The following is a 26,093-nucleotide window of genomic DNA, read 5'->3' as shown; positions in this document are numbered from 1 at the left end:
AATGATACATATATTGATACTAAATGGTTCTATACTTCTAACTACTTCATGCAACAGCAGCAGGGTATGAACATGGGGCACTAATGACTTGCAAAACAACAAACAAAAAAAGCAATTGTAGCAATTTCTCTGTTTAATATATCATTAGGGCATTGCTTTCCTATTACTTATTAATTATGACTGACTTTTTAATATGAGCATTGTATAGCTAAACATATCAATTAAATATTTATATGTAATTGAAACATACATGGAATTATCTCCCCTATACCATCTGCTATATATATATATGTCTATGCTACCTATTATATATGATTTGCATCAATATTTTCTTACAAACCATTTCATTCATCTTTGTCTTTGTCATGTCAACCTAAGGAGAGAACTTATATAGGCCTAGCCTGCTGTTCAATCCTATTGTTAACTCAGTAAAATATGATGAAATGAAATTAATCAGTCCAGCTGAAATGATACAATACGTTGCAAGCTGTAATGCGATAGGCCTATGGAAACCGAAACTAAAATTCAATTTACATTAAGAAATAAGGAATGCAGACTCATAGACGTAAGTCTCTCTACACAGCATGTGATACCGTGTATAGTCACACCACCTGAATCCTATTTTAAAAAGCGAAAGTACATCCCGTAACATATGGAGAAATTCCGAGAACTGCCGATGACGTGCCAAGGTCGGTATCGCTTGGTACTGACAGGGAAGTGAATCGTCTGACTGGTCGGGTGGTACACTGAAGAAGACGTCGCCATATACAGTGACGATACACCTATACAACTGTACAAACGGGTGGTGAGTAATGATGATATGTACGTACGTGTGTAACTACTGTGCCATATAAACACAACGTGTAATCTACCATTTTGTAATAGTTACAGGCAATTCAGTTATTCATTATATTTGCAAAGAGTAATCTGGTGCTACAGATATTACAAAATATTAACCAAGAATCTGAAAGAAACAATATACATTTCTGTTTTCGTTCTAGTAACCGTATGTACTTTCGTTTTGAATATAAAATATACTAAGTACATGTATGTGTCGTATGCGTTTCACACGGTGACGTGTTTGAACATGTTGTGGTGTACATGCACCTTGCATGTGGGCCTTATGTATTTTCTGGCCGAAAGATTTATGTTTCAAATGACATACACATATATATGAATTGATAACGGTACGTAAATAGGACCAGTCGTCCGATCACGTTCACACTTCCTACATGTTTTCCTCAGTGGCCCTGGGACTGAAAGTTATATTGCGTCCCGAGACCATACCGCTAAGTGATATCATGGTTCTGGTGTTAACACAACCAAATTGAGTTGATTTTGAATTTGTAAAAATACACCATTTCACCTTGTGTCTCTTTAAAAACTACAAGTTCAGCTATAAAAAACTTGCTCACTAATAAATGTGAATGTGACATGACTGTAGGAAAGTTGTGAAACAATTGCATTGTATATTTGATGGTATTACAAAATGAGTGTGTATGTGTGTGTGTGTGGTGGTTTCCTTAAGTTTAAATACTATTTTGTGCTATTTTTGAATAAATACATGCAATACAAAAATCAATGTGTTTCATCATAAGTACATGTATGTGTCGTGTGCGTTTAAACGTGTTTGTACATGGTGACAGGTACCTTGCTCGTGATCCTTATGTAATTTCTGGCCAAAAGCTTCATGTTTTAAATGACACGCACATATATATGAATTGATAACGGTAGGTGAATAGGACCAGTCGTCCGATCACGTTCACACTTTCTACTGTACATGTATTCCTCGGTGGGCCTGGGACTGTAAGTTATAATGCGTCCCGATACCGAGACCGCACCGCTAATAAGTGATATCACGATTCTGGTGCTATCAAAACCAAGTTGATTTTGAATGTGTGAAAATACATAATTCAACTTCAGCATGCTGAAGTAATGAAAATGAATGTGACATGACAGATGGGAAGTTGTTAAACATTTGCATGGCACATTGTATATTTGATGGTATTACAAAATGAGGGTGTATGTGTGTGTGTGGTGGTAGTATCTTTAAGTTTAAATAATATTTTGTGCTATGTTTGAATAAATACATGTACATAATACAAAAATCCATGTATTTCATCATAGGAGCGGTTAATCAAGGCTTTCCTGTCACCATGGCGTCATATTTAGAGGAAAAAGACAGTGAAAAGATGATAGTAGCCGCCATTGATTTCGGCACTACCTATTCCGGATATGCTTTCGCATTCCGAAACGACTACGCGAACGACGCACTCCGGATCCAAGGAAATACCTGGAATAGTGGATCTCGAGTTGGTGTATCTCTTAAAACCCCAACATGTGCACTCTTCACTCCAGAGCAGAAATTTCACTCATTTGGATTCGACGCCGAGGACAAGTATGCAGACTTGGCCATTGACGACGAGCATCATGACTGGTACTACTTCCGGCGGTTCAAAATGATGCTGTATAACAACCCAGTAAGTACTGTATAACAACCCAGTAAGTCCTGTATAACAACCCAGTAAGTACTGTTTAACAACCCAGTAAGTACCTTTTAACAACCCAGTAAGTACTGTATAACCACCCAGTAAGTACTGTATAACAAACCAGTAAGTACTGGATAACAACCCAGTAAGTACTGTATACCACCCCAGTAAGTACTGAATAAAAACCCAGTAAGTACTGTATAACAACGCAGCAAGTACTGCATAACAAACCAGTAAGTACTGTACAACAACCCAGTAGGTACTGTAAAACAACCTAGTAAGTACAGTATAACAACCCAGTAATTACTGTATAACAACCCAGTAAGTACTGTGTAACAACCCAGTAAGTACTGTATAACTACCCATTAAGCACTGTATAACAACCCAGTAAGTACTTTATAACAACCCAGTAAGTACCGTATAACAACCCCGTAAGTACCGTATAACAACCCAGTAAGTAGCGTATAACAACCCAGTAAGTACTGTGTAACAACCCAGTAAGTACTGTATAACCACCCAGTAAGTACTGTATAACAAACCAGTAAGTACTGGATAACAACCCAGTAAGTACTATATAACAACCCAGTAAGTACTGTATAACCACCCAGTAAGTACTGTATAACAAACCAGTAAGTACTATATAACAACCCAGTAAGTACTGTATACCACCCCAGTAAGTACTGAATAAAAACCCAGTAAGTACTGTATAACAACTCATTAAGCACTGTATAACAACCCAGTAAGTACTGTTTAACAACCCAGTAAGTACAGTTTAACAACCCAGTAAGTACTGTATAACAACCCAGTAAGTACTGTATAACAAACCAGTAAGTACTGTACAACAACCCAGTAAGTACTGTAAAACAACCTAGTAAGTACTGTATAACAACCCAGTAAGTACTGTATAACAACCCAGTAAGAACTGTATAACAAACCAGTAAGTACTATACAACAACCCAGTAAGTACTGTATAACAACCCATTAAGCACTGTATAACAACCCAGTAAGTACTGTATAACAACCCAGTAAGTACTTTATAACAAACCAGTAAGTACTGTACAACAACCCAGTAAGTACTGTATAACAACCTATTAAGCAATGTATAACAACCCAGTAAGTACTGTATAACAACCTAGTAAGTACTGTATAACATCCCAGTAAGTACTGTATAACAACCCATTAAGTACTGTACAACAACCCAGTAAGTACTGTATAACAACCCATTAAGCACTGTATAACAACCCAGTAAGTACTGTATAACAACCTAGTAAGTACTGTATAACAACCCAGTAAGTACTGTATAACAACCCAGTAAGTACTGTATAACAACTGAGTAAGTACTGTTTAACAACCCAGTAAGTACCGTATAACAACCCAGTAAGTACCGTATAACAACCCAGTAAGTACTGTATAACAACCCAGTAAGTACCGTTTAACAACCCAGTAAGTACTGTATAACAACCCAGTACGTACTGTTTAACAACCCAGTAAGTACTGTTTAACAACCCAGTAAGTACTGTATAACAACCCAGTAAGTACTGTATAACAACCCAGTAAGTACCGTATAACAACCCAGTAAGTACCGTATAACAACCCAGTAAGTACTGTATAACAACCGTATACATGAACTAGTGCACATAGTTTAAAGTATCCTCGGTGCTCTACGGTCTTAACATATCAGAACTAGTTATCTATTTGGTAGATAAACTCAGTTATTGTTTACTTATACCAGGGACAGTATATAGAGGTTATTTTAATTTTAATCACAGAATTTGGTATGCTTTGACCCCACACATACGTTGACTTTCTAAAGACCTTAAACGAATATTTGCATTTTTGAGCTTGAAATATCCAGGCTAAAAAGAACAACAACTAGTACTAACGTAGCTTGGCATACCATTTTCATACGAATTGTTTTATCAGTAGTTCCACAGGAAAATGAAGATGCTTACATCTTAGATATTTTGTAGTTCGAAACAAAATTTGCTTTGAATCACTGAATGTAAAGGAATACTGACAATGCTTTATTCCATAACACTGGGGTAACATTTTCAATTCGTGAAATGCATGTGTGTAGGCCTACAGTCGCTAATCGCCTACGTATACTCAGGTGTAGGTTACGGTTGAATGGTTCAATGCGGAACATCACTTGCTTTATGGATATGTTGTACCCTTTAAAATCATAATGCACAAAAACCAAGTAATGGCTACGTACACTATGATGATGTTAACTAGATACACTGATCGGTATAGTCTATGTAAGAGTTTATTTGTAGGTATTTCTGATGATGTAAAATATCAAATGATGTAAACTAGACAGAGTAAAGGTTCTGTTAGTATCACAGTTGAAACGAGACTTACTAGGGTTGTTGTGTAGTACCAGTATCACATCAAATGTAAACTAGACAGAGTAAAGGTTCTGTTAGTATCACAGTTGATAGGGACTTACTAGGGTTGTTGTTAGTAAATGTATCACATCAGATGTAAACTAGAAAAATGGTTCAGGTAATGTTTATATTATAGTTGGTGTAAATAGAAAAATGGTTGAGATGTTGTTAGGAGTTGAATATTGAGCTTCCTGGCAGGTTCTTACTACTTGCTAGGCGTCTAGGCATTTGAGATAATTCTTAACCATCTTTTTCGTTTACATAAAATGTGATATTAACAATATCTGAACCTTTCTAGTTTACACCCAATATAATATTGACAATACCTTAGCCATCTTTTTCGTTTACATTAAATATAATATTAACAATATCTGAACCTTTCTGGTTTACACCCAATATAATATTGACAATACCTTAGCCATCTTTTTCGTTTACATTAAATATAATATTAACAATATCTGAACCTTTCTAGTTTACACCAAATATAATATTGACAATACCTTAGCCATCTTTTTCGTTAACATAAAATATAATATTAACAATATCTGAACCATCTTACTAGTTTACACCAAATATAATATTAACAATACCTGAACCGGTTTTCTAGTTTACATTTGATGTGATACAGGTACTAGCAACAACCCTAGTAAGTCCCGTTTCAACTGTGATACTAACAGAACCTTTACTCTGTCTAGTTTACATCATTTAATATTTTACATCGCCAGAAATAGTTCAAAACCCGTACAGTCTTTCTAGTTTAAATAAACTATAATACAAACTATACGGAGCAGTTTATCTAGTTAACATCATCATTATATACGTAGTCATTACTTTGTTATTGTGCATTATGATTTTAAGAGTAAGGAAAATATAATTATATTGTCTCCAACAATTGTATAAAATCTACGATTCTGTTCACAGCACATTTCCCGTCAGTCCACAATTGAGGATGACAAAGGTAAACATATGAACGCGTTGGAGGTATTCTCGGCTATCATCTTTTACCTAAGAGAACACATGCTTCGCGCAATGCACGCGCGATCGATCAGTGAAGGTGTCCAGGACGACGAAGTTCACTGGGTCCTTACTGTGCCAGCCATCTGGTCGGACCAGGCGAAGCAGTTCATGAGGGAGGCGGCCAAGAAGGTATATTTTATCAAGTGCTGATGCAGATGTCATGAATTAAGAGTATATTTATGTAATGTAGGCAATAAACTTATTATTGAAATGTTTAAAATAGATTGAAATTTTAATGAGGTATCGTATTAAACGCAGATGGCAAACTAAACGGAAGTGAGTTGGGTTGTATACTAACTAACTAACTCACACCCTCCCAAAAACAAACATCTTACAAAAAGACGCGGGTAACGTTCCTCGGTTCATTAATACTTCAGAAAATTGAAATCTCTGATTTATAAGATAAAAACAAATATGGAAATACATTCTAATCACATTGACAAAATTGAATTTGAAAACGTTGCTTTTGTAGAAAACATGATTTTTCATAGAACGAAGATTAAAGACCTATTATTGACCATCTCCTTTTTTCCACTTTCAGAAAACAATTTTGTAATATATTAGTTCAAACTCATAACGTCTATTTGTGGTTTCTGTTGCAGGCAGGCATCAGATCTGACCAGCTCGACATCGCTCTGGAGCCAGAGGCAGCATCGATATATTGCAAGCACATTCCCGTAGGAAAGCGGGGGCAGGAACTATGTCAGGCAGGCGAGGATATTGCCGGCCTGGAAGCCATCTGTCCTGGCACGAAGTATTTGGTATTAGACGCAGGAGGTACGTGTCTGAAATATATAAATGTTTTGTGATGGGGTACACCATGCTTAATACTGCTGGATCAACTGTAGGGTATTCCGATGTCCTGTGTTGANGCAGGAGGTACGTGTCTGAAATATATAAATGTTTTGTGATGGGGTACACCATGCTTAATACTGCTGGATCACCTGTAGTGTATTCCGATGTCCTGTGTTGAGTTGAGATCTACTTGATTCTTATTGCTGTCTTATCGTTCCGTTCTGAGAGTTATCTGGCACTGTTTGTTGTAATTTACCATACATACAGCAATCAGAATGTATTTCTACTTATTTTGTATGTTTTCGAAGTGCAGGTTTGAGTATTGCTTTTGCAATATCATGTTATTAAAATTTAATGAAAAGGTTTTAATTATTCTCCAGTTAAAAGCAATTCTGAATTTTCCACGAAATACTATTAATTCTTGAAAATTCTAAAAACGAATGCCAAAATTATACAAAATAACACTTTAGCCTTTGTTTGGCACGTAAATGTATGCAAATCTGATTTTATCAAACCATCTCTGCCTGACATGCTAATTATGAGGTCCAGTCGTTAAAAGCGTGGTAGTACATACATACCAGTGTAGGTATATACATTACACACTTCAACAAAAGGTGAAATATAAGACGCTCTTATATGAATGTAGACCCATATCATGTCACACAAAGAACGATGTTAGCTTATCGGAGCTGCGTCTTAAAATACATCAAATTGCAATGGGATTGCCGTATGCATATTATGATACCGTGTGCGTATTTTATACCGGTTTAAATGTATTGCAAACATAGATGCATGCAAATAATGCTTTACAATACCGAATAACAACGAAAGTAACTGACATCTATAGATGATGTCATGATCAAGCGTGAAATCACATTCAAATCAAAGTTAATACATAAGCAGAAAAAATATTTTATTCAGTATTCGACGTCGGTAAAATATAGTTGAATAATGATCTACTTCTATATGTTGTCGACCCTGTTCTGTTCCAGGCGGCACCATAGATATCACTGTCCAGGAGGTTCAGGGGGACGGGTCGCTTCACCAGGTCTACATGGCAAACGGGGGAGACTGGGGAGGCACCAAAGTAGACGAGGCGTACGAGGAGTTCCTCATAGAGCTGGTTGGCCCTCAGGTATGGGACAGATTCAAAATGGAAAACAGAGATTCCTACCTTGACATCGTTCGCGAATTTGAAATTAAGAAACGCACCATCACGCCCGAAATTGACCAGAAGATCACGTTTAAAGTTCCGATTGCCCTGAATGAGGTGTATCAGGATATGAGAGGGCAAGAACTGCGTCTATCGGTATCGGAAGGACGTCGAGGCAGGAAAATGGCATGGATTGGGGACAAGTTGAGAGTGGATGCCTCTGAAGCAAAGAAACTGTTCGAAACTGCTTGTGAAGCAATTGTAGAACACGTCGAACGGATATTTGAGCAAGAAGACGCGGCTGGAACGTCCATTATCCTGATGGTTGGAGGGTTTTCAGAGTCACCAATGCTACGACACGCCGTCAGGGAGAGATTCGGTAGCAGGAAGAGAATTATCATTCCACAGGATGCTGGTCTCTCTGTCCTGAAGGGGGCAGTTCTCTTCGGGTTCGACACCAGAGTCATATCTACCCGTGTAATGAAACACACTTATGGTATACAGGTAGCAGAGAAGTTTAGACAAGGGGACCCAGAGAGTCAAAAATCAGTTGTGAAAGGAATCGTGTATTGCGATGATAAATTTAGCAATCACGTTGCTAGGGGACAGTCTGTTAATATAGGGGAAGCAACCGAGTACCACGACTATGTTCCATTGACAGATGAGCAAACGCAGCTGGCCTTCAAGGTGTTTACATCAGAAGGAGCCGAACCAAAGTACTGTGAGACAGAGAATTGCACTTACATCGGTAAGATGTTGGTGGACCTCCCTATGAACTTCCCTCAAACAGACCGTGGTGTATCTGTGAGACTAAGGTTTGGGGGAACGGAACTTTCCGTGGAGGCATATGTAAAGAAAACAGAGCAAAAAACAAATGCACAATTCGATCTCTTGGAGTGATCCTTGTCTTTTTGTCTTCACAAATGTAACGTTATACTTTGACAAATCAAATGAAAGATTATTACTATGTGGTACAGGTCCATGCTTGTTGGTGTTGTTGCTACAAAACTCCATCAGTATGACATTGGCTCAATCTAACAATTATTGTGGTGTACAAAATTCAGTACAGAATTGGTGTAAGAAAGCACCTACATGTATTTAAAATATATATCCAATCGATGCAGAAGGGGTAAATTAAACAATTTTACTGAATTAAATGGTCATTTTGTCCAATTAGGACCAATAAGAGTTACGCAAGCAAGGCACCAAACTCATCGTGCTCACATTGTTCGCACATCATTCACACATAGTGTGCATCACTGGACGATTTAATAATCGATCATCCCGTCGTGCGATAAAGCGCGCACATATGTGGGATATGGTAAGATGTGCTGATCAATGTAACGGAATAAAAGATTCCGGAAGTTACGAGTAATATTAAAGTTAAAATGATGAAAACCTATAGAAGAAGTTTTCCGAAACACACAGCAAAAATGCAAAAGGAGAACCGTTTAATACACATTCCATGTAGAACGTGACAGGAATGCCTGTTTGTTGTCACAAATAACATTTTATCTAGGATCTGCACATCATGTTCGTTTGTATTAGGAATGTCTGTACTTCTTTAACGCCTTCACCATACATATTCAAATTCAGCGTGTGTTGTAAGAATTTAGCCTTTTATGATTATCCTATTTAACGTGATGATGTGAATTGTAAGAGCTCATCTTGTTTTAAGGAAATAAATTGTAATATTATATTTCCCACTAATTTTGTAAATTGTTTAGAGTGTTATCTGTATATTTTGTTATGGCGCAACAGTATCACCAGTGAAACATATCGATGCTATAATCATACAGGGGATACTATTTCCAACGCATAGTTATCGTTTTTTCATTTGATACAACGATCATTAAAAAATGTTTTAAAGCCTAAATCCAATAAATAAAACTGTGATCTTGCGAGACCGGAAATGAATTAGGTTATGCCCTGTGCGCATTGACTATAATACATTCTGACACGATTCGTTTGCAACACATGTTTTGATTGGATACGGACCATGTTCTAATCTGCGATAGAATCATGATCAATCGTGTTAAGCTCCTCCCATTGTACTTAAGCCCCGCCCCGCCTCTAACCAAAACAATATGGCGTCAAGCTCGCCTCTTAGCGAAATCCGCTGATAAGGCTAGCAGGCACCAGAACAGAAACGACCAATGAAATGTATTTGTTGAATGAATTAAAATGTAAAAGGTAAACATTCCTTGTTCTTACCTCCATTATCACTGAAACGTTCGTTCCATCCGTGTGAAGGCATCTAGTTAGATACGAAATCAAATGAAACATTTCACATGTGTCGTATGAATTTACACAAAACTCTTCACAAATCTATACAAATACTCACCGATTTTGTCGATAAGCACAGATTAGTATGCATACTGACATGGAAATGTAAGATTTCGTTAATATTAATCAAAATGTGTCGTATAAACTTTGGTAACAGGACGTTCACGAACAATCCAAATATTCCGCCTCGTCAACATGCAGATAAAGCGCTCGGCAGTATGGGCGGGGCCAAATGGCGGACTTTTGAAAGCTTCTTTCCGATTGGTCAGTCCGCTGCTGAATGACACGTCGCTAGTACACGTCATAAAGTACTTTATTACGTACTTTTGTACAAGGAAATAAAATGTTTCTAAACATATTATCGTAGGATATTTGTTAAAGTGTGTTAGAATGGGGATAGTACGTTGTTTTTCGTGTCTATACTGGCGATGAGAACATGAAATTTGGTTCTGCATTGTCCTAGATATATGACTCAAAGACAACATATGTTAATATCTCTGTCTCATTTACAGCTTGACACAAATTTAAATTTACACTTAAACTTGGACCTAAACATTTATGAACATCTAATGTATAATATTAATATATTGACTAAAGGAAGTAGTTTCCTTAGTGAAGATCTTAACTCTTCTATTCGTGTTTGTGTTCAGAGATATATAGAATCAACCAACATATTTTGAATGTTATGTATGCATGTATATATGTATGTATGTATATGTGTATGTATGCACGCATGCATGTATGCATGTATGTATGTATGTGTGTGCATGCATGCATGCATGTAAGTATGTATGAGTGTATGTATGTCTGTACATGTATGTATGCATGCATGTGTGTATGTATGTTGTCTCTTATCATCATTGGCACTGATCTAATTCTTATGTTCCTAAAGCATTATGTAAATATTCAAAGTTCATTATATTGCTATTGTTTGAGACCTAGGAGAGGGTTTGTAAAGGCTTTGCATGTTGCCAAATTCCCATTAAATCTGATTGATTTCACAAAATATTTTAAAATGAAAATGAAATTTGGTTTCAACTCTCGACCTATCGGTCTCGAGTTCAAACCAAATTTCATGTTCTAATCGCCAGTATAGCCACTCAAAACAACGTACATGGCACTATCCCTAATTTTACATACATTTTTATATTTTCTCTCTGATGTCAAAGTAGTACATGAATACGGAAAAGAAATGTAGTCTGCTATTTTATTTTGTTTATTTTCATATTTGTTGTGGATAAGTTCTGTTCTTGATGTTTACAGTTTACGATGCCGTGTTATTCATGTAAGACGTGTAATTGTCACCCCAACCCTTCAGTACAATTCTCTCTGCTAGATCTCCAATGTAAATGATGTCTAAATCTAGTCTTACTGGTGTTAGGATACAGAAGGACAGAAATAATTTCTTGCTACGAAAGTTATAATTTCACATTTGGTTGAATACGGCTTTTTCCTTTTGTGTAAATAAATATGCTAAGTATAACGGACCTAGGAAACGCGTGTGTAAAGACCAGTGGCTATATTATTCTGTATCAGTTTACAGCTACAGAAAACTACCAAAAATGTTCTAATAAGTCAACATTAAAATCAAACCATTAATTAAAAATGATTAATCTTTGAAATCGAAGATTTCACTCTCGAAAGATACTGAAAATGAACTTTTGGTAGACACTTCCGAAATGATCTTTTGATAATATATCATTCTGTACCCTAAGATTTTTCCGAATTTACGTGGGTACAGTATTACCATTTTAATCACACGACTACACGTCCTTCTTTGTCATGCACACACTCTCATAACCCTACAATGACATAATCTTTAATATGATAAAGTCTGTCAATTATTCGGTAGACGGATAAGACTGTGTGCTGTTTGCTTACTTTCCGTCCCTGATGAGCATCTAACCTGGATCAAACAAGATGCATACGGGGAAATATTTGGCTAAGATCACTCTTGGAGCAATGGTTCAGTTTGACCTTTAGTTATTTTCAAGGACCCCTGTTTCAAACGTGTTAAAATATTTCAAAGATTTTTTTTCTGAATAAGCAGGAGTCCTATGATATTTGTCTTGCCTCTTACTAGTGGAGAGGTATATCAAGTTTGTTGCAATAAATTACATTGAGATACCTTTTGTTAGCATTGGTTAAACGTGTTAACCCTGGTTAGGTCTAGATTTGTTACATTTTGCCAGTATCTTTCAGGAGTGACACACTATCAAATCTGTTAAATAAGATGACCGTGACTAGCTCAGGTGTAAATGTCCTCGAACATGGACATGTCATGACAGTTTTCAAAGAAATAGTTAAGTATGACGTCATAAAGTTATATATTGACGTCATCTCCTCCTACGTTTGACGTATTTCCAGTGATTATTTGATGCGAAATTTAGTGACAAACAGTCTTATTTTACGAATCTCTATTGGTGTATGTGTTGAGTATTGGCCCCCATCGGTCGCCCGGCAGTTAACGGGACGGTAAATCGGCCCAAATCGGCCCCCATCAGTTAAAAGGGACGAACATATGAATGATATGATACGTTGTAAGCTGTAATGCGATAAGCCTATGGAAACCAAAACTAAACACATTTTACATTAATAAATACGGAATGCAGTCTATAGACGTAAGTCTCTCTACACAGCATGTGAATTCTATTTTAAAAACGAAAGTACATCCTGAAACATCTTATAACACAGGTATAGGACAATTATAGAGACATTCCGAGAACTGCCGATGACGTGCCTATGTCGTTATCGCTGGGTACTGACAGGAAAGTGAATCGTCTGACTGGTCGGGTGGTACACTGAAGAAGACGTCGCCATATACAGTGACGATACACCTATACAACTGTACATACGGGCGGTGAGTAATGATCATATGTACGTGTGTAACTACACTGGCCTATACACTCTACGTGTACATATGTTCTCACTCAATCTGTATTTTCTACACTTTTGTAATAGTTAAAGACAAATAGTAATCAGGTGCTACAGATATTACAAACCAAGAAGGAAACAATATACATTTCTGTTTTCGTTATAGGAAACCGTATGTACTTTCGTTTTGAATATAAAATTTACTAAGTACATGTATTTGTCGTATGCGTTTCACACGGTGACGTGTTTAAACATGTTGTGGTGTACATGCACCTTGCATGTGGGCCTTATGTATTTTCTGGCCGAAAGATTTATGTTTCAAATGACATACACATATATATGAATTGATAACGGTAGGTAAATAGGACCAGTCGTCCGATCACGTTCACATCTCCTACATGTTTTCCTCAGTGGCCCTGGGACTGAAAGTTATATTGCGTCCCGAGACCATACCGATTGGTGATATCATGGTTCTGGCTTTAACACAACCAAGTTGAGTTGATTTTGAATTTGTAGAAATACACCATTTCTCCTTGTGTCTCTTTAAAAACTACAAGTTCAGCTATAAAAAAACTTGCTCACTAATAAATGTGAATGTGACATGACTGTAGGAAAGTTGTGAAACAATTGCATGGTATATTTGATGGTATTACAAAATGAGTGTGTATGTGTGTGTGTGTGGTGGTAGTTTCCTTAAGTTTAAAACTATTTTGTGCTATTTTTGAATAAATACATGCAATACAAAAATCAATTTGTTTCATCATAGGAGCAGTTAATCGAGGCTTTCCTGTCACCATGGCGTCCTTTTTAGAGGACAAAGACAGTGAAAAGATGATAGTAGCCGCCATTGACTTCGGCACTACCTATTCCGGATACGCTTTCGCATTCCGAAACGACTACGCGAACGACGCACTCCGGATCCAAGGAAATACCTGGAATAGTGGATCTCGAGTTGGTATATCCCTTAAAACTCCAACATGTGCACTCTTCACTCCAGAGCAGAAATTTCACTCATTTGGATTCGAGGCCGAGGACAAGTATGCAGACTTGGCCATTGACGACGAGCATCATGACTGGTACTACTTCCGGCGGTTCAAAATGATGCTGTATAACAACCCAGTAAGAACTGTATACATGAACCAGTGCACACAACTTAAAGTCTATTCAGTGTCCTACGGCCTTACCATATCAGAACTAGTAATCTATTTGTTAGATAAATTCAGTTATTGGTTACTTACATATTTTGACAATTTGTGATTTCAATTTTAATCACAGAATTTGGTGTGCTTTGACCCCTATCAGTATAGTATATATGTGTTTTAGACACGAATCCCTGTGTTTTGATCCAAGTTTAAAGTCCTCGCAACAGCAAGTGTTTCGATGTATGAACACGATACAATTTGTGATAAAAACCAAGGTATCATTAACAGGAAGCCAATTGCCACGTGAGTTCACACATACGTTGACTTTCTAAAGACCTTAGCAGACACACGAATATTCTTGAAAACTAAGCTCACCCGGTTATGCATTTTTGAGTTTGAAAACTCCAGGCTAAAAAGAAGAACAAATAGTATTAACATAGCTTGGTATACCATTTTCATACGAATGGTTTTATCAGTAGTTCTCACAGGAAAATGAAGATGCTTATACCTTCAGATATGTTGTAGTTTGAAAACAAAGATTTGTTTTATATCACTGAATGTAACGGAATACTGACAGTGCTTTATTCCATAACACTGACGTCACATTTCCAATTCGTAAAATATACATGTGTGTAGGCCCACAGTCGCTTATCGCCTACTCGGGTGTAGTTACAGTTGATGTCCCATATTTTAATGTGGAACATCCCTTGCTTTATGGATATTGAGTACCCTTTAAAACCATAATGCACAAAAACCAAGTTATGGCTACGTACACCGTGATGATGTTAACTAGATACACTGATCGGTATAGTCTATATAAGAGTTTATTTGTAGGTATTTCTGATGATGTAAAATATTAAATGACGTAAACTAGACAGAGTAAAGGTTCTGTTAGTATTACAGTTGAAACGAGACTTACTAGGGTTGTTGTGAGTACCTGTATTACATCAAATGTAAACTAGACAGAGTAAAGGTTCTGTTAGTATCACAGTTGAAACGAGACTTACTAGGGTTGTTGTGAGTACCTGTATTACATCAAATGTAAACTAGACAGAGTAAAGGTTCTGTTAGTATCACAGTTGAAACGGGACTTACTAGGGTTGTTGTCAGTACATGTATCACATCAAATGTAAACTAGAAAAAATGGTTCAGGTAATGTCTATATTATAGTTGGTGTAAATAGAAAAATGGTTGAGATGTTGTTAGGAGTTGAATATTGAGCTTCCTGGCAGGTTCTTGCTACTTGCTAGGCGTCTAGGCGTTTGAGATGATTATTAACCATCTTTTTCGTTTACATAAAATATAATATTAACAATATCTGAACCTTTCTGGTTTACACCAAATATAATATTGACAGTACCTTAGCCATCTTTTTTCGTTTACATCAAATATAATATTAACAATATCTGAACCTTTCTAGTTTACACCAAATATAATATTGACAATACCTTAGCCATCCTTTTTCGTTTACATCAAATATAATATTAACAATATCTGAACCTTTCTAGTTTACACCAAATATAATATTGACAGTACCTTAGCCATCTTTTTTCGTTTACATCAAATATAATATTAACAATATCTGAACCTTTCTAGTTTACACCAAATATAATATTGACAATACCTTAGCCATCTTTTTTCGTTTACATCAAATATAATATTAACAATATCTGAACCTTTCTAGTTTACACCAAATATAATATTGACAGTACCTGATCCATCTTTTTCGTTTACATAAAATATAATATTAACAATATCTGAACCTTTCTAGTTTACACCAAATATAATATTGACAATACCTTAGCCATCTTTTTCGTTTACATAAAATATAATATTAACAATATCTGAACCTTTCTGGTTTACACCAAATATAATATTGACAATACCTTAGCCATCTTTTTCGTTTACATAAAATATAATATTAACAATATCTGAACCTTTCTGGTTTACACCAAATATAATATTGACAATACCTTAGCCATCTTTTTCGTTTACATAAAATATAATATTAACAATATCTGAACCTTTCTGGTTTACACCAAATATAATATTGACAATACCTTAGCCATCTTTTTCGTTTACATTAAATATAATATTAACAATATCTGAACCTTTCTGGTTTACACCAAATATAATATTGACAATACCTTAGCCATCTTTTTCGTTTACATTAAATATAATATTAACAATATCTGAACCTTTCTGGTTTACACCAAATATAATATTGACAATACCTTAGCCATCTTTTTCGTTTACATTAAATATAATATTAACAATATCTGAACCTTTCTGGTTTACACCAAATATAATATTGACAATACCTTAGCCATCTTTTTCGTTTACATTAAATATAATATTAACAATATCTGAACCTTTCTGGTTTACACCAAATATAATATTGACAATACCTTAGCCATCTTTTTCGTTTACATTAAATATAATATTAACAATATCTGAACCTTTCTAGTTTACACCAAATATGATATTGACAATACCTTAGCCATCTTTTTCGTTAACATAAAATATAATATTAACAATATCTGAACCATCTTACTAGTTTACACCAAATATAATATTAACAATACCTGAACCGGTTTTCTAGTTTACATTTGATGTGATACAGGTACTAGCAACAACCCTAGTAAGTCCCGTTTCAACTGTGATACTAACAGAACCTTTACTCTGTCTAGTTTACATCATTTAATATTTTACATCGCCAGAAATAGTTCAAAACCCGTACAGTCTTTCTAGTTTAAATAAACTATAATACCAACTATACGGAGAAGTTTATCTAGTTAACATCATCATGATATACGTAGCCATTACTTTGTAATTGGGCATTAATGATTTTAACAGTAAGGAAAACATAATTGATTGTCTCCAATTATTGTATAAAATCCACGATTCTGTTTACAGCACATTTCCCGTCAGTCCACAATTGAGGATGACAAAGGTAAACTTATGAACGCGTTGGAGGTATTCTCGGCTATCATCTTTTACCTAAGAGAACACATGCTTCGCGCAATGCACGCGCGATCGATCAGTGAAGGTGTCCAGGACGACGAAGTTCACTGGGTCCTTACTGTGCCAGCCATCTGGTCGGACCAGGCGAAGCAGTTCATGAGGGAGGCGGCCAAGAAGGTATATTTTATCAAGTTCTGATGCAGATGTCATGAATTAAGAGTATATTTATGTAATGTAGGCAATAAACTTATTATTGAAATGTTTAAAATAGATTGAAATTTTAATGAGGTATCGTATTAAACGCAGATGGCAAACTAAACGGAAGTGAGTTGGGTTGTATACTAACTAACTAACTCACACCCTCCCAAAAACAAACATCTTACAAAAAGACGCGGGTAACGTTCCTCGGTTCATTAATACTTCAGAAAATTGAAATCTCTGATTTATAAGATAAAAACAAATATGGAAATACATTCTAATCACATTGACAAAATTGAATTTGAAAACGTTGCTTTTGTAGAAAACATGATTTTTCATAGAACGAAGATTAAAGACCTATTATTGACCATCTCCTTTTTTCCACTTTCAGAAAACAATTTTGTAATATATTAGTTCAAACTCATAACGTCTATTTGTGGTTTCTGTTGCAGGCAGGCATCAGATCTGACCAGCTCGACATCGCTCTGGAGCCAGAGGCAGCATCGATATATTGCAAGCACATTCCCGTAGGAAAGCGGGGGCAGGAACTATGTCAGGCAGGCGAGGATATTGCCGGCCTGGAAGCCATCTGTCCTGGCACGAAGTATTTGGTATTAGACGCAGGAGGTACGTGTCTGAAATATATAAATGTTTTGTGATGGGGTACACCATGCTTAATACTGCTGGATCAACTGTAGGGTATTCCGATGTCCTGTGTTGAATTGATTATCGATGCCTATTGATGTCTTATCGTTCTGTTCTGAGATTTTGTCAGGCACTATTTGTTGTAATTTACCTTACATACATGTACAGCCATCAGATAATTCTAATAATTTCGTACATGTATGCGTATCTGATTTTATCAAACCATCTCTGCCTGACATGCTAATTATGCGGTTCAGTCGTTAAAATCGTGGTAGTACATATATACAAGTGTAGGTATATACATTACACACTTCAACAAAAGGTGAAATATAAGACACAAAGAACGATGCTAGCTTATCGGAGTTGGGTCTTAAAATACATCAAATTGCAATGGGATTGCCGTATGCATATTATGATACCGTGTGCGTATTTTATACCGGTTTAAATGTATTGCAAACATAGATGCATGCAAATAATGCTTTACAATACCGAATAACAACGAAAGTAACTGACATCTATAGATGATGTCATGATCAAGCGTGAAATCACATTCAAATCAAAGTTAATACATAAGCAGAAAAAATGTTTTATTCAGTATTCGACGTCGGTAAAATATAGTTGAATAATGATCTACTTCTATATGTTGTCGATCCTGTTCTGTTCCAGGCGGCACCATAGATATCACTGTCCAGGAGGTTCAGGGGGACGGATCGCTTCACCAGGTCTACATGGCAAACGGGGGAGACTGGGGAGGCACCAAAGTAGACGAGGCGTATGAGGAGTTCCTCATAGAGCTGGTTGGCCCTCAGGTATGGGACCGATTCAAAATGGAAAACAGAGATGCCTACCTTGACATCGTTCGCGAATTTGAAATTAAGAAACGCACCATCACGCCTGAAATTGACCAGAAGATCACATTTAAAGTTCCGATTGCCCTGAATGAGGTGTATCAGGACATGAGAGGGGAAGAACTGCGTCTATCGGTATCGGAAGGACGTCGAGGCAGGAAAATGGCATGGATTGGTGACAAGTTGAGAGTGGATGCCTCTGAAGCAAAGAAACTGTTCGAAACTGCTTGTGGAGCAATTGTAGAACACGTCGAACGGATATTTGAGCAAGAAGACGCGGCTGGAACTTCCATTATCCTGATGGTTGGAGGGTTTTCAGAGTCACCTATGCTACGACACGCCGTCAGGGAGAGATTCGGTAGCAGGAAGAGGATTATCATTCCACAGGATGCTGGTCTCTCTGTCCTGAAAGGTGCAGTTCTCTTCGGGTTTGACACCAGAGTCATATCTACTCGTGTAATGAAACACACTTATGGTATACAGACGTCTAAGAAGTTTAGACAAGAGGACCCAGAGAGTCGAAAAACTGTTAAAAAAGGGATTGTGTATTGCAATGATAAGTTTAGCAATCACGTTGCTAGGGGGCAGTCTGTTAATATAGGGGAAGCAACCGAGTATCACGACTATTTTCCATTGACAGATGAGCAAACGCGGCTGGCCCTCAGGGTATTTACATCAGAAAGAGCCAAACCCAAGTATTGTGAGACACAGAATTGCACTTACATCGGTAAGATGTTGGTGGACCTCCCTATGAACCTTCCTGAATCAGACCGCGGGGTATCTGTGAGACTGAGGTTTGGGGGAACGGAACTTTCCGTGGAGGCAACTGTAAAGAAAACAGAGCAAACAACAAACGCACAATTCGATTTTGGAGTTCTTGAAACTGGAAAATAAGTAGCTTTAATTGTAAGCAACTCTTTGCCCAATTAAATCTTGTTCGTGATGCTACATTTTTATTGACAGCTGAAAACGAGAACAGTTCCATGAGCATATGTTCGTTAGATTTGGGGGACTTCGATTCTTATCGACAATAATTCAGCAATAATTGCTTTATATGATGACAATATCGAAATGCAAATTTTACACAATTCGGTAAAACACGTCAAACAAATTCTTATCAAAATCATTAAAGATTGTCTTTTTGATAGAATGGCAGCAGTGTGATTAACTTCGGAAAGAAACGTTATCGAGTTACCAAACATATATCACTTGATAAATAGTTGGTCAGATATCTAGTAATTCTATATACTATCCAACATTTTTCTCCCGAATCAATTATAGGCAATAATAAGCAACTGGATTTCTCTAGACAGCCTTGTGTTATCCGAGGATACTGGAAACTCGCAATCGACTGTTGATGACTGATGGAGAGACAGCCCCGCCCCTCCCCTACTAACTACATTTAGTTCTCGAAAGTCCTGCTATTTAATGCAATGATAAACAATGTATCTGAAGAATAATAACAAAGGATCATACAATACTTTATTAAACTTTCACTCAATTTAAAAGTATAAAAACGGTTTTGGTACGTGTATACCGTTATCACTGATTAGAATATAATGTTATATAATTCATAGAAATAGAAACCAAATCCAAAACAGGTATTTCTGCCGAATAACGTCACACAAACGGACAGAAACATCCTCTGCAGTATAAGAGTTATTTAGAATACTTTAGTGTACAAAAGTGTAATTCGAAAATCGATAACACTAAGGCAAGATACGGACAAGGCGAATAGTTATACCCATATCACCATCTGTGCTTGCAACCTCCAGACAAATGATTGATTTGGAGGTTTTTCAGACTGCGTTGAAGTTAAGATGAATATGAGGTGGTTTAGAATGGTACAGTCAGGGGTTTTCCCGAGTTTAAACATAATATGATTTCAAGTTCGATGCATATTGACAGCCTTTTATTGATAAAATTATCTTTAAGCTGATGTACATTTAAGTGTAAATATATGAGGAATCCTTTAAAGAGAAGTATATATGCTATAGCATAATTATGATATATTTCTCTGTATTAGATATTTCGTATCATATAAAAGATTGTGAGATATTATTTGTAATATATCATTAGATAATGATTTTATGATACATGATCGTCATTGCTCATTGAATACATGTTATATTGGCTATCCACAATGCTGTGTATTTTATAATATTATTCTTTTTATGTTTGTGCTATCTATTTTTGTATATATGTATAGCAATCTGATAATAAAATCTTGAAATATTATGCGTGTTTTGGCAAACGTGGTATAGATAGACTGAATGAAGATGGCACGACTTAATACGCGTTTGTCGCTCTTCATTTTGCCTGAAAATTTAACAAACTAATTTTCTAATAACGTATACATTTTAGACACACTTAAAGAAGATAATTGCCAGTACAAAAAATAGCTATGGGTGTTTCGTTAAGGGAAAACAATTTAAAGAACAAGGGCAATAGATAGAAACAATAAGTATACGCCAAAGGCCTAATGTAAACACAAAACAGAACATTAACGTGTTCACTATCTACTGTACATTTTGAGAGTGCTGTCAATCCACAGCGACCTACGAGTCGGTCTACCGAGTGCGCAATACAGGAGCGACTGGGACGGGATTTATTCGGAAACTTTCTGGGACGTTTTACCTCACAAACATGAAGAGCAGTTTACAGGTATTCTTAAAGGAATCGGGATGACATAGGTGTCAGAAATGTAATTTACGAGTAAATCTCGTTTAACATGTTGTATTTTACTTCTTGTTGTTAACACAAATTGTTTGATTTGGCAATGTTAATTGTTTTAGTAACCTCAGCTTGATATAACTACATTTGTAAATATTATAATATTTATTAAATAATACATACACACACATATATATACACGTATAAAAATAATAATGATTACTTTAAGCGTTTGATAATATATACTTTTTCACGTATAAATAAAGTAATAATCATAATGAAAAACGTATCCATGGATTGTCTAAGATATAAGCACACGTATCCAATAATATATAACATTGTCATTTGATGCATTAATATATTTATTTGCAAATGACTCATACGTTTTGTTTGGTTCATGTATGAAACAATACGAATAAATATGTGATGACAATAGGGTCAGAACGCTAGAATATATTCGCGCTAGCATGCAATTCTTAACTTATAACGCTAATGACAACATAAAACAACATAATTACTATTTACGTAAGACATGTTCTTCTGTGAAGGATTGACCATATTTTTATAACTGTATCCTTTGATGATAATAGGTTTAGAAACTCCTTAAAACAATGACTCGGGCGTCTCTACTTTCAATCCAGGTTTCACTAGTTCTGGCAACCCTCGTCTGTATTAGTGGTAATGTTGATGGCGTTACACTTGAAGCCGACCCGCTGGACGACGATTGTGATGTCATTTACGTGGACAAAACTGAAGTAAAGACAACAGATTATGTTTGTGAACCTCTCCGGACTGTCGAATATATTTCTCTGTGGTAAGTAGGGTTCATGTTTCATAATTACAAACACTAACATGATTTGGAGTCGTTCACATATGAAACACAATGTATCAGTAAAGGAACAAAACAAAAACGAAAAGGATATGCAATTGTTATAACAGAGAAAGATGAAGTGCTATTTAGTAGCACAGAAGTAACTACATAGACATGTTTTGCGACGTTAAATTACATTTACGATACCCGACATTATTTTTGCAAAAGCTTTGAGATATTAACAAACCAATATCAAGCCCATGACACATAGATATATATATACTAGCACGGTATCATGACTCATATATCTAATATAAACGGGAACATGATTCATAGACATTCGATGACATACAATGTAACCGGTACGTATTCGACTGCAATATGCTATCAGTCTAGCTAACAGTGTGTACCTTAATATAATATCTTAACATGTTAAGGATCCATATACAAAATAGTTCAAAGGTTTTACCACTTTTGTATACCATGTGACATTGCATGAGGGCAAAGTCATACATGCAAACACAAAGACAATATGTATATTCCTTTAGCTTTTGTTCCTTAAATACATAGTCAAAATACATGTTTTGGGACTATCGGATCTATGTAACAGTTCGTTAAACTATTTGAACTCAATTGAGCTTTGAAAGAAAGTGAAATTTATGCATTTGAACAAGTTTGATTTTCTTTCATCTCTACAAGCCTCCGGCCTAATATTTTTCACTCAACAAATAATGAATCTTTAAGAGTAGCCATTAGGAGCGTTTAAAAATTACTACTACCGTGACATTAAAAACAATTCTCTAGGCTTCTTGCTTATTATTGTTTAAAGTTTATTTTACAAATTTGACTCGTGTGACCTAGATATCCGGTCAGGTATTTCTATTGTACACACTTGATGGTTATTTACCACATTTTGCTATAGAGAAAAGCATAAGCATGCACAAGGCCTGTTGGCTATTCAGTTGTTTAAAGGTTTCGATACTCCTGTGACTTCTATTTAGTACTCAGAGGTATTTCTTTAAACAAGCCTGTCAGCCTATCACACTAGCTTGCACAAAGGTATAATGATCGTTGTTCTTGTAGTTTTTGCAGGGAATGTCTTTTTTAGATTTGCTTTAACGCATTTGACTTCTGTTGCTTTGACAGTGGGTCAAATACTTTCTTTTTAATCGAAGTTTTATAGCCCATCATCTTAGCATTTTACAGGTCCAATACAACTGCTGTTGATTTATTAGTTATGTATAAGACGTTGCTTAAACTTTTCAATGAATTTGACCCCATTAACCTTTCGAATCGGATTTCATGGAATATGTATGTAACCGATTTACGTTCATACAAGCATGAACATTGAAAAAATGTCAATCCATCATTATGTAAGGTAAGGTCACGTTTCGACTCAATTAGCTCATCTGCTCTGTAATGAGAAGTTTGCCTGTACATATATGTAAATTTCAGTTATTGCTTTTGGCTTTTAGTTTGTTGACTGCAATCCAACTGAGTTAATTGACAGAACAGTATGTGCAATACATGACAGTATTAAATCAATACTCACTCTATCAACAACATATACAATCAGTTTGATTAGTCGACATTGTCCTGACGAAACAGTTTTATCTGATACAAAACAATATTTTATAAAGTATATGACTATATGACTATATATATATATGTGTGTTATTCTTATTGCAGGGAACGCCTGATCGCTCGCCTTTACGAGCACCCCAGGGCCTTTAACTATATCCATGGATTGACGCACATTGAGAAAGTAAATCCACATATGTCGGTGTAAGTACACAATGTATATATTCCAAGCAGCAAAACCGATTGTTTTTAAAAGCATTACTTATCAAACCGTCAATTAGACAACACCTGAAGGATGTTATGAGTGTATCTATATGTACGTAGCTGGTAGGCGTGTTCAAGATAGATGACTTTATCTAAAATAGATTTGACAAGTTTATATTATCTATAGTTTTGCATTTGTTGCATTGACCCCTACATATATATGTTATATAGCAGTAAAGTGTACACATTTAAGTAAATATTGTTGGTATCTACATGTCTACTCGTAATAAGATCTAATTCAGATACGTGCTTATTCATGCAGTATATACTAAATTCTAGTGTTTATCTCGCATGACATATTGTATTATATAGTTTTTAAGCATGTGATATTTACTTGCACACCCTAATATGGGTTTACAGGGGGACTCCGGTTTGCCCAAGTAAAACAAAGAAAATATTTGGTTACTTCAAACTTCATGGACGAGTTCTGTGTTTGGTAGTAAGACCCGACCTCCAACAGGTGGAACACGTGACCTGCGCACAGTAAGTAAACCGACATGAATACGGATATTGTTTTTCAATCATTGTTTATATCAAACATTGCTTTTGTATTCACCTGCAAACAAAATATATTGGAGAACCAGGTTTTCGTATCACGCAATGACTATACATACTTGTAAAATAACACTTTCAGTTCATTTTTTTCAACGACAACAACAACAACAACAGAAATGCGGTGTTTGAGCCATACTATTGCAGTTATTAGCACACCTTACAAATTGGCATTTATGTATTGGTTCTGTTCAAATCAAAATTAAATATGTTTCTTGTTAGTAGCATTTGTATAATTCACCTGGCATAGATCAATGCGCCATAATTTAAATTGGTATTTTAATACAGATTTGGTTAATCTAAGGTGAATCATCACTTGCGGGACTGACCTATATTTCTTGTCTGCACCAAGCACCTTGTTAAAATATTCTGATATTTCAACTATGTTTACATAAACATACATGCATATAGTCTGATAGCTTTGGAACTCTTCAAAAGGTTGACCAGTCCCCGACACATAACAGAAACATTAGGTCCGATTAAATACCTTATTTATATACATTGCTTAAATCTGTTTCTATTTGAACAGGAAAAGCTGCTGCAACGATGCTTCACTATGTCTCGAGAGTGGATTCTACACACAGAGATACCTTGTGTTCTGCGATTTTTTCATTCCGAGCTTGCATGATTCCATCGACTTAATCAGTGACGACCCAGGTCTGTGTGACGTCGACGCTCTTCTTGAAGATCACGAACCCGATGCACCCAATGCTCCCAATGGACCGTCAAAACGTTCCGTCGCCCCCTTTGGATATTTCGCTTTCAAGTTTTCTAAAGTACCTTCCACTTGTTCCTGTGGTCAGTGTAATTGGATATAAACCATCAAAAGAAAAGCTCCAGGTGCAGATATATAATAAATTCAATTCACCTCATAAGTTTGTTTTAGTCTTTATCACTAAAGCAGAAGACGTTTGTTCTCCCGAACCACTTGGTCTCCAAGTACTTTTTGAAGGGTCTCGGTGTTAACTTTTCTTATTTCCTTTATTTTACCATGATTTACAAGCTGGTTAAATCAAGGCATTGTACATATCTTGTATTAAGTTTGAAATACTATTTACTCTTGAACTGTTTCAACGGAATGAGGATTTCAAAAACTCGAAATATTGTTCGATCTATCCGTTACATCTTTCCCTCAAATATGTCTCTAATTTCAGAAGAAGAAAAAAACTTGTTTACGCTGCACGCTACAATACTCTATAACAAACATGCCTTCCTTGTCTCATTATGAGAAGTTCATTCCCATGATCGCCGAACAGGGTAAACTTATATATGCTGGATGTTAAATATTTAAAAAAATATTTTGAGACAAAATATGTCGTGAGTTTCTTATACATTTGTATGTATGATCACTAGGCCTCCGTAACATAGCAGTGGGTGTCTGACATGTATGATCACTACATGTAGCCCTCCATAA

At 36.0% G+C, this 26,093-nt stretch overlaps 2 protein-coding genes across 5 annotated transcripts in view; both read left to right on the top strand.

Moving 5' to 3' along the window:
- Window positions 1-25,554, top strand: part of LOC110440449 (heat shock 70 kDa protein 12A-like) — a 30,854-nt gene extending 5,300 nt beyond the window's left edge. The window contains exons 2-10 of one of the 3 annotated variants that reach the window (XM_021483547.1): window positions 12,822-12,987; window positions 13,768-14,120; window positions 17,060-17,284; window positions 17,758-17,932; window positions 18,617-21,462; window positions 22,113-22,285; window positions 23,972-24,067; window positions 24,488-24,610; window positions 25,209-25,554. In XM_021483547.1, the coding sequence (XP_021339222.1) occupies window positions 13,797-14,120; window positions 17,060-17,284; window positions 17,758-17,932; window positions 18,617-19,692 (1,800 nt within the window). In that variant the 5' untranslated portion in view covers window positions 12,822-12,987; window positions 13,768-13,796 and the 3' untranslated portion in view covers window positions 19,693-21,462; window positions 22,113-22,285; window positions 23,972-24,067; window positions 24,488-24,610; window positions 25,209-25,554. Of the gene's footprint in view, window positions 1-11,241; window positions 13,005-13,767; window positions 14,121-17,059; window positions 17,285-17,757; window positions 17,933-18,616; window positions 21,463-22,112; window positions 22,286-23,971; window positions 24,068-24,487; window positions 24,611-25,208 lie in introns of those variants that run through there. The other 2 variants (XM_021483546.1, XM_021483548.1) reach the window with 2 other exon arrangements.
- On the top strand, window positions 573-9,563 carry LOC110440451 (heat shock 70 kDa protein 12A-like). 2 transcript variants are annotated; one of them, XM_021483550.1, is made up of 5 exons: window positions 573-822; window positions 2,128-2,480; window positions 5,798-6,022; window positions 6,496-6,670; window positions 7,681-9,563. In XM_021483550.1, exons 2-5 carry the CDS (start codon window positions 2,157-2,159, stop codon window positions 8,739-8,741), a joined length of 1,785 nt encoding a protein of 594 aa, XP_021339225.1. In that variant the 5' UTR covers window positions 573-822; window positions 2,128-2,156; the 3' UTR covers window positions 8,742-9,563. The 2 variants fall into 2 exon arrangements, with proteins under 2 accessions (XP_021339225.1, XP_021339224.1); XM_021483549.1 differs by having other exon boundaries at window positions 574-805.
- Window positions 25,555-26,093: the final 539 nt, after the last annotated feature.

This window comes from Mizuhopecten yessoensis, unplaced genomic scaffold (genome assembly GCF_002113885.1).
Source record: "Mizuhopecten yessoensis strain PY_sf001 unplaced genomic scaffold, ASM211388v2 scaffold11181, whole genome shotgun sequence".
Taxonomy (NCBI): Eukaryota; Metazoa; Mollusca; class Bivalvia; order Pectinida; family Pectinidae; genus Mizuhopecten; species Mizuhopecten yessoensis.
Note: the sequence above shows the minus strand (reverse complement) of the source record. Positions and strands in the feature narration are given on the sequence as shown.

What these genes read in the sequence shown, in the direction of transcription:
- LOC110440451 (XM_021483550.1), top strand. Translation starts at nt 2,157, where the DNA reads ATGGCGTCATATTTAGAGGAAAAAGACAGTGAAAAGATGATAGTAGCC. An exon ending in TGAGGGAGGCGGCCAAGAAG is followed by an intron (nt 6,023 to 6,495) that starts GTATATTTTATC and finishes TTTCTGTTGCAG; the next exon opens with GCAGGCATCAGATCTGACCA. An exon ending in TTTGGTATTAGACGCAGGAG is followed by an intron (nt 6,671 to 7,680) that starts GTACGTGTCTGA and finishes GTTCTGTTCCAG; the next exon opens with GCGGCACCATAGATATCACT.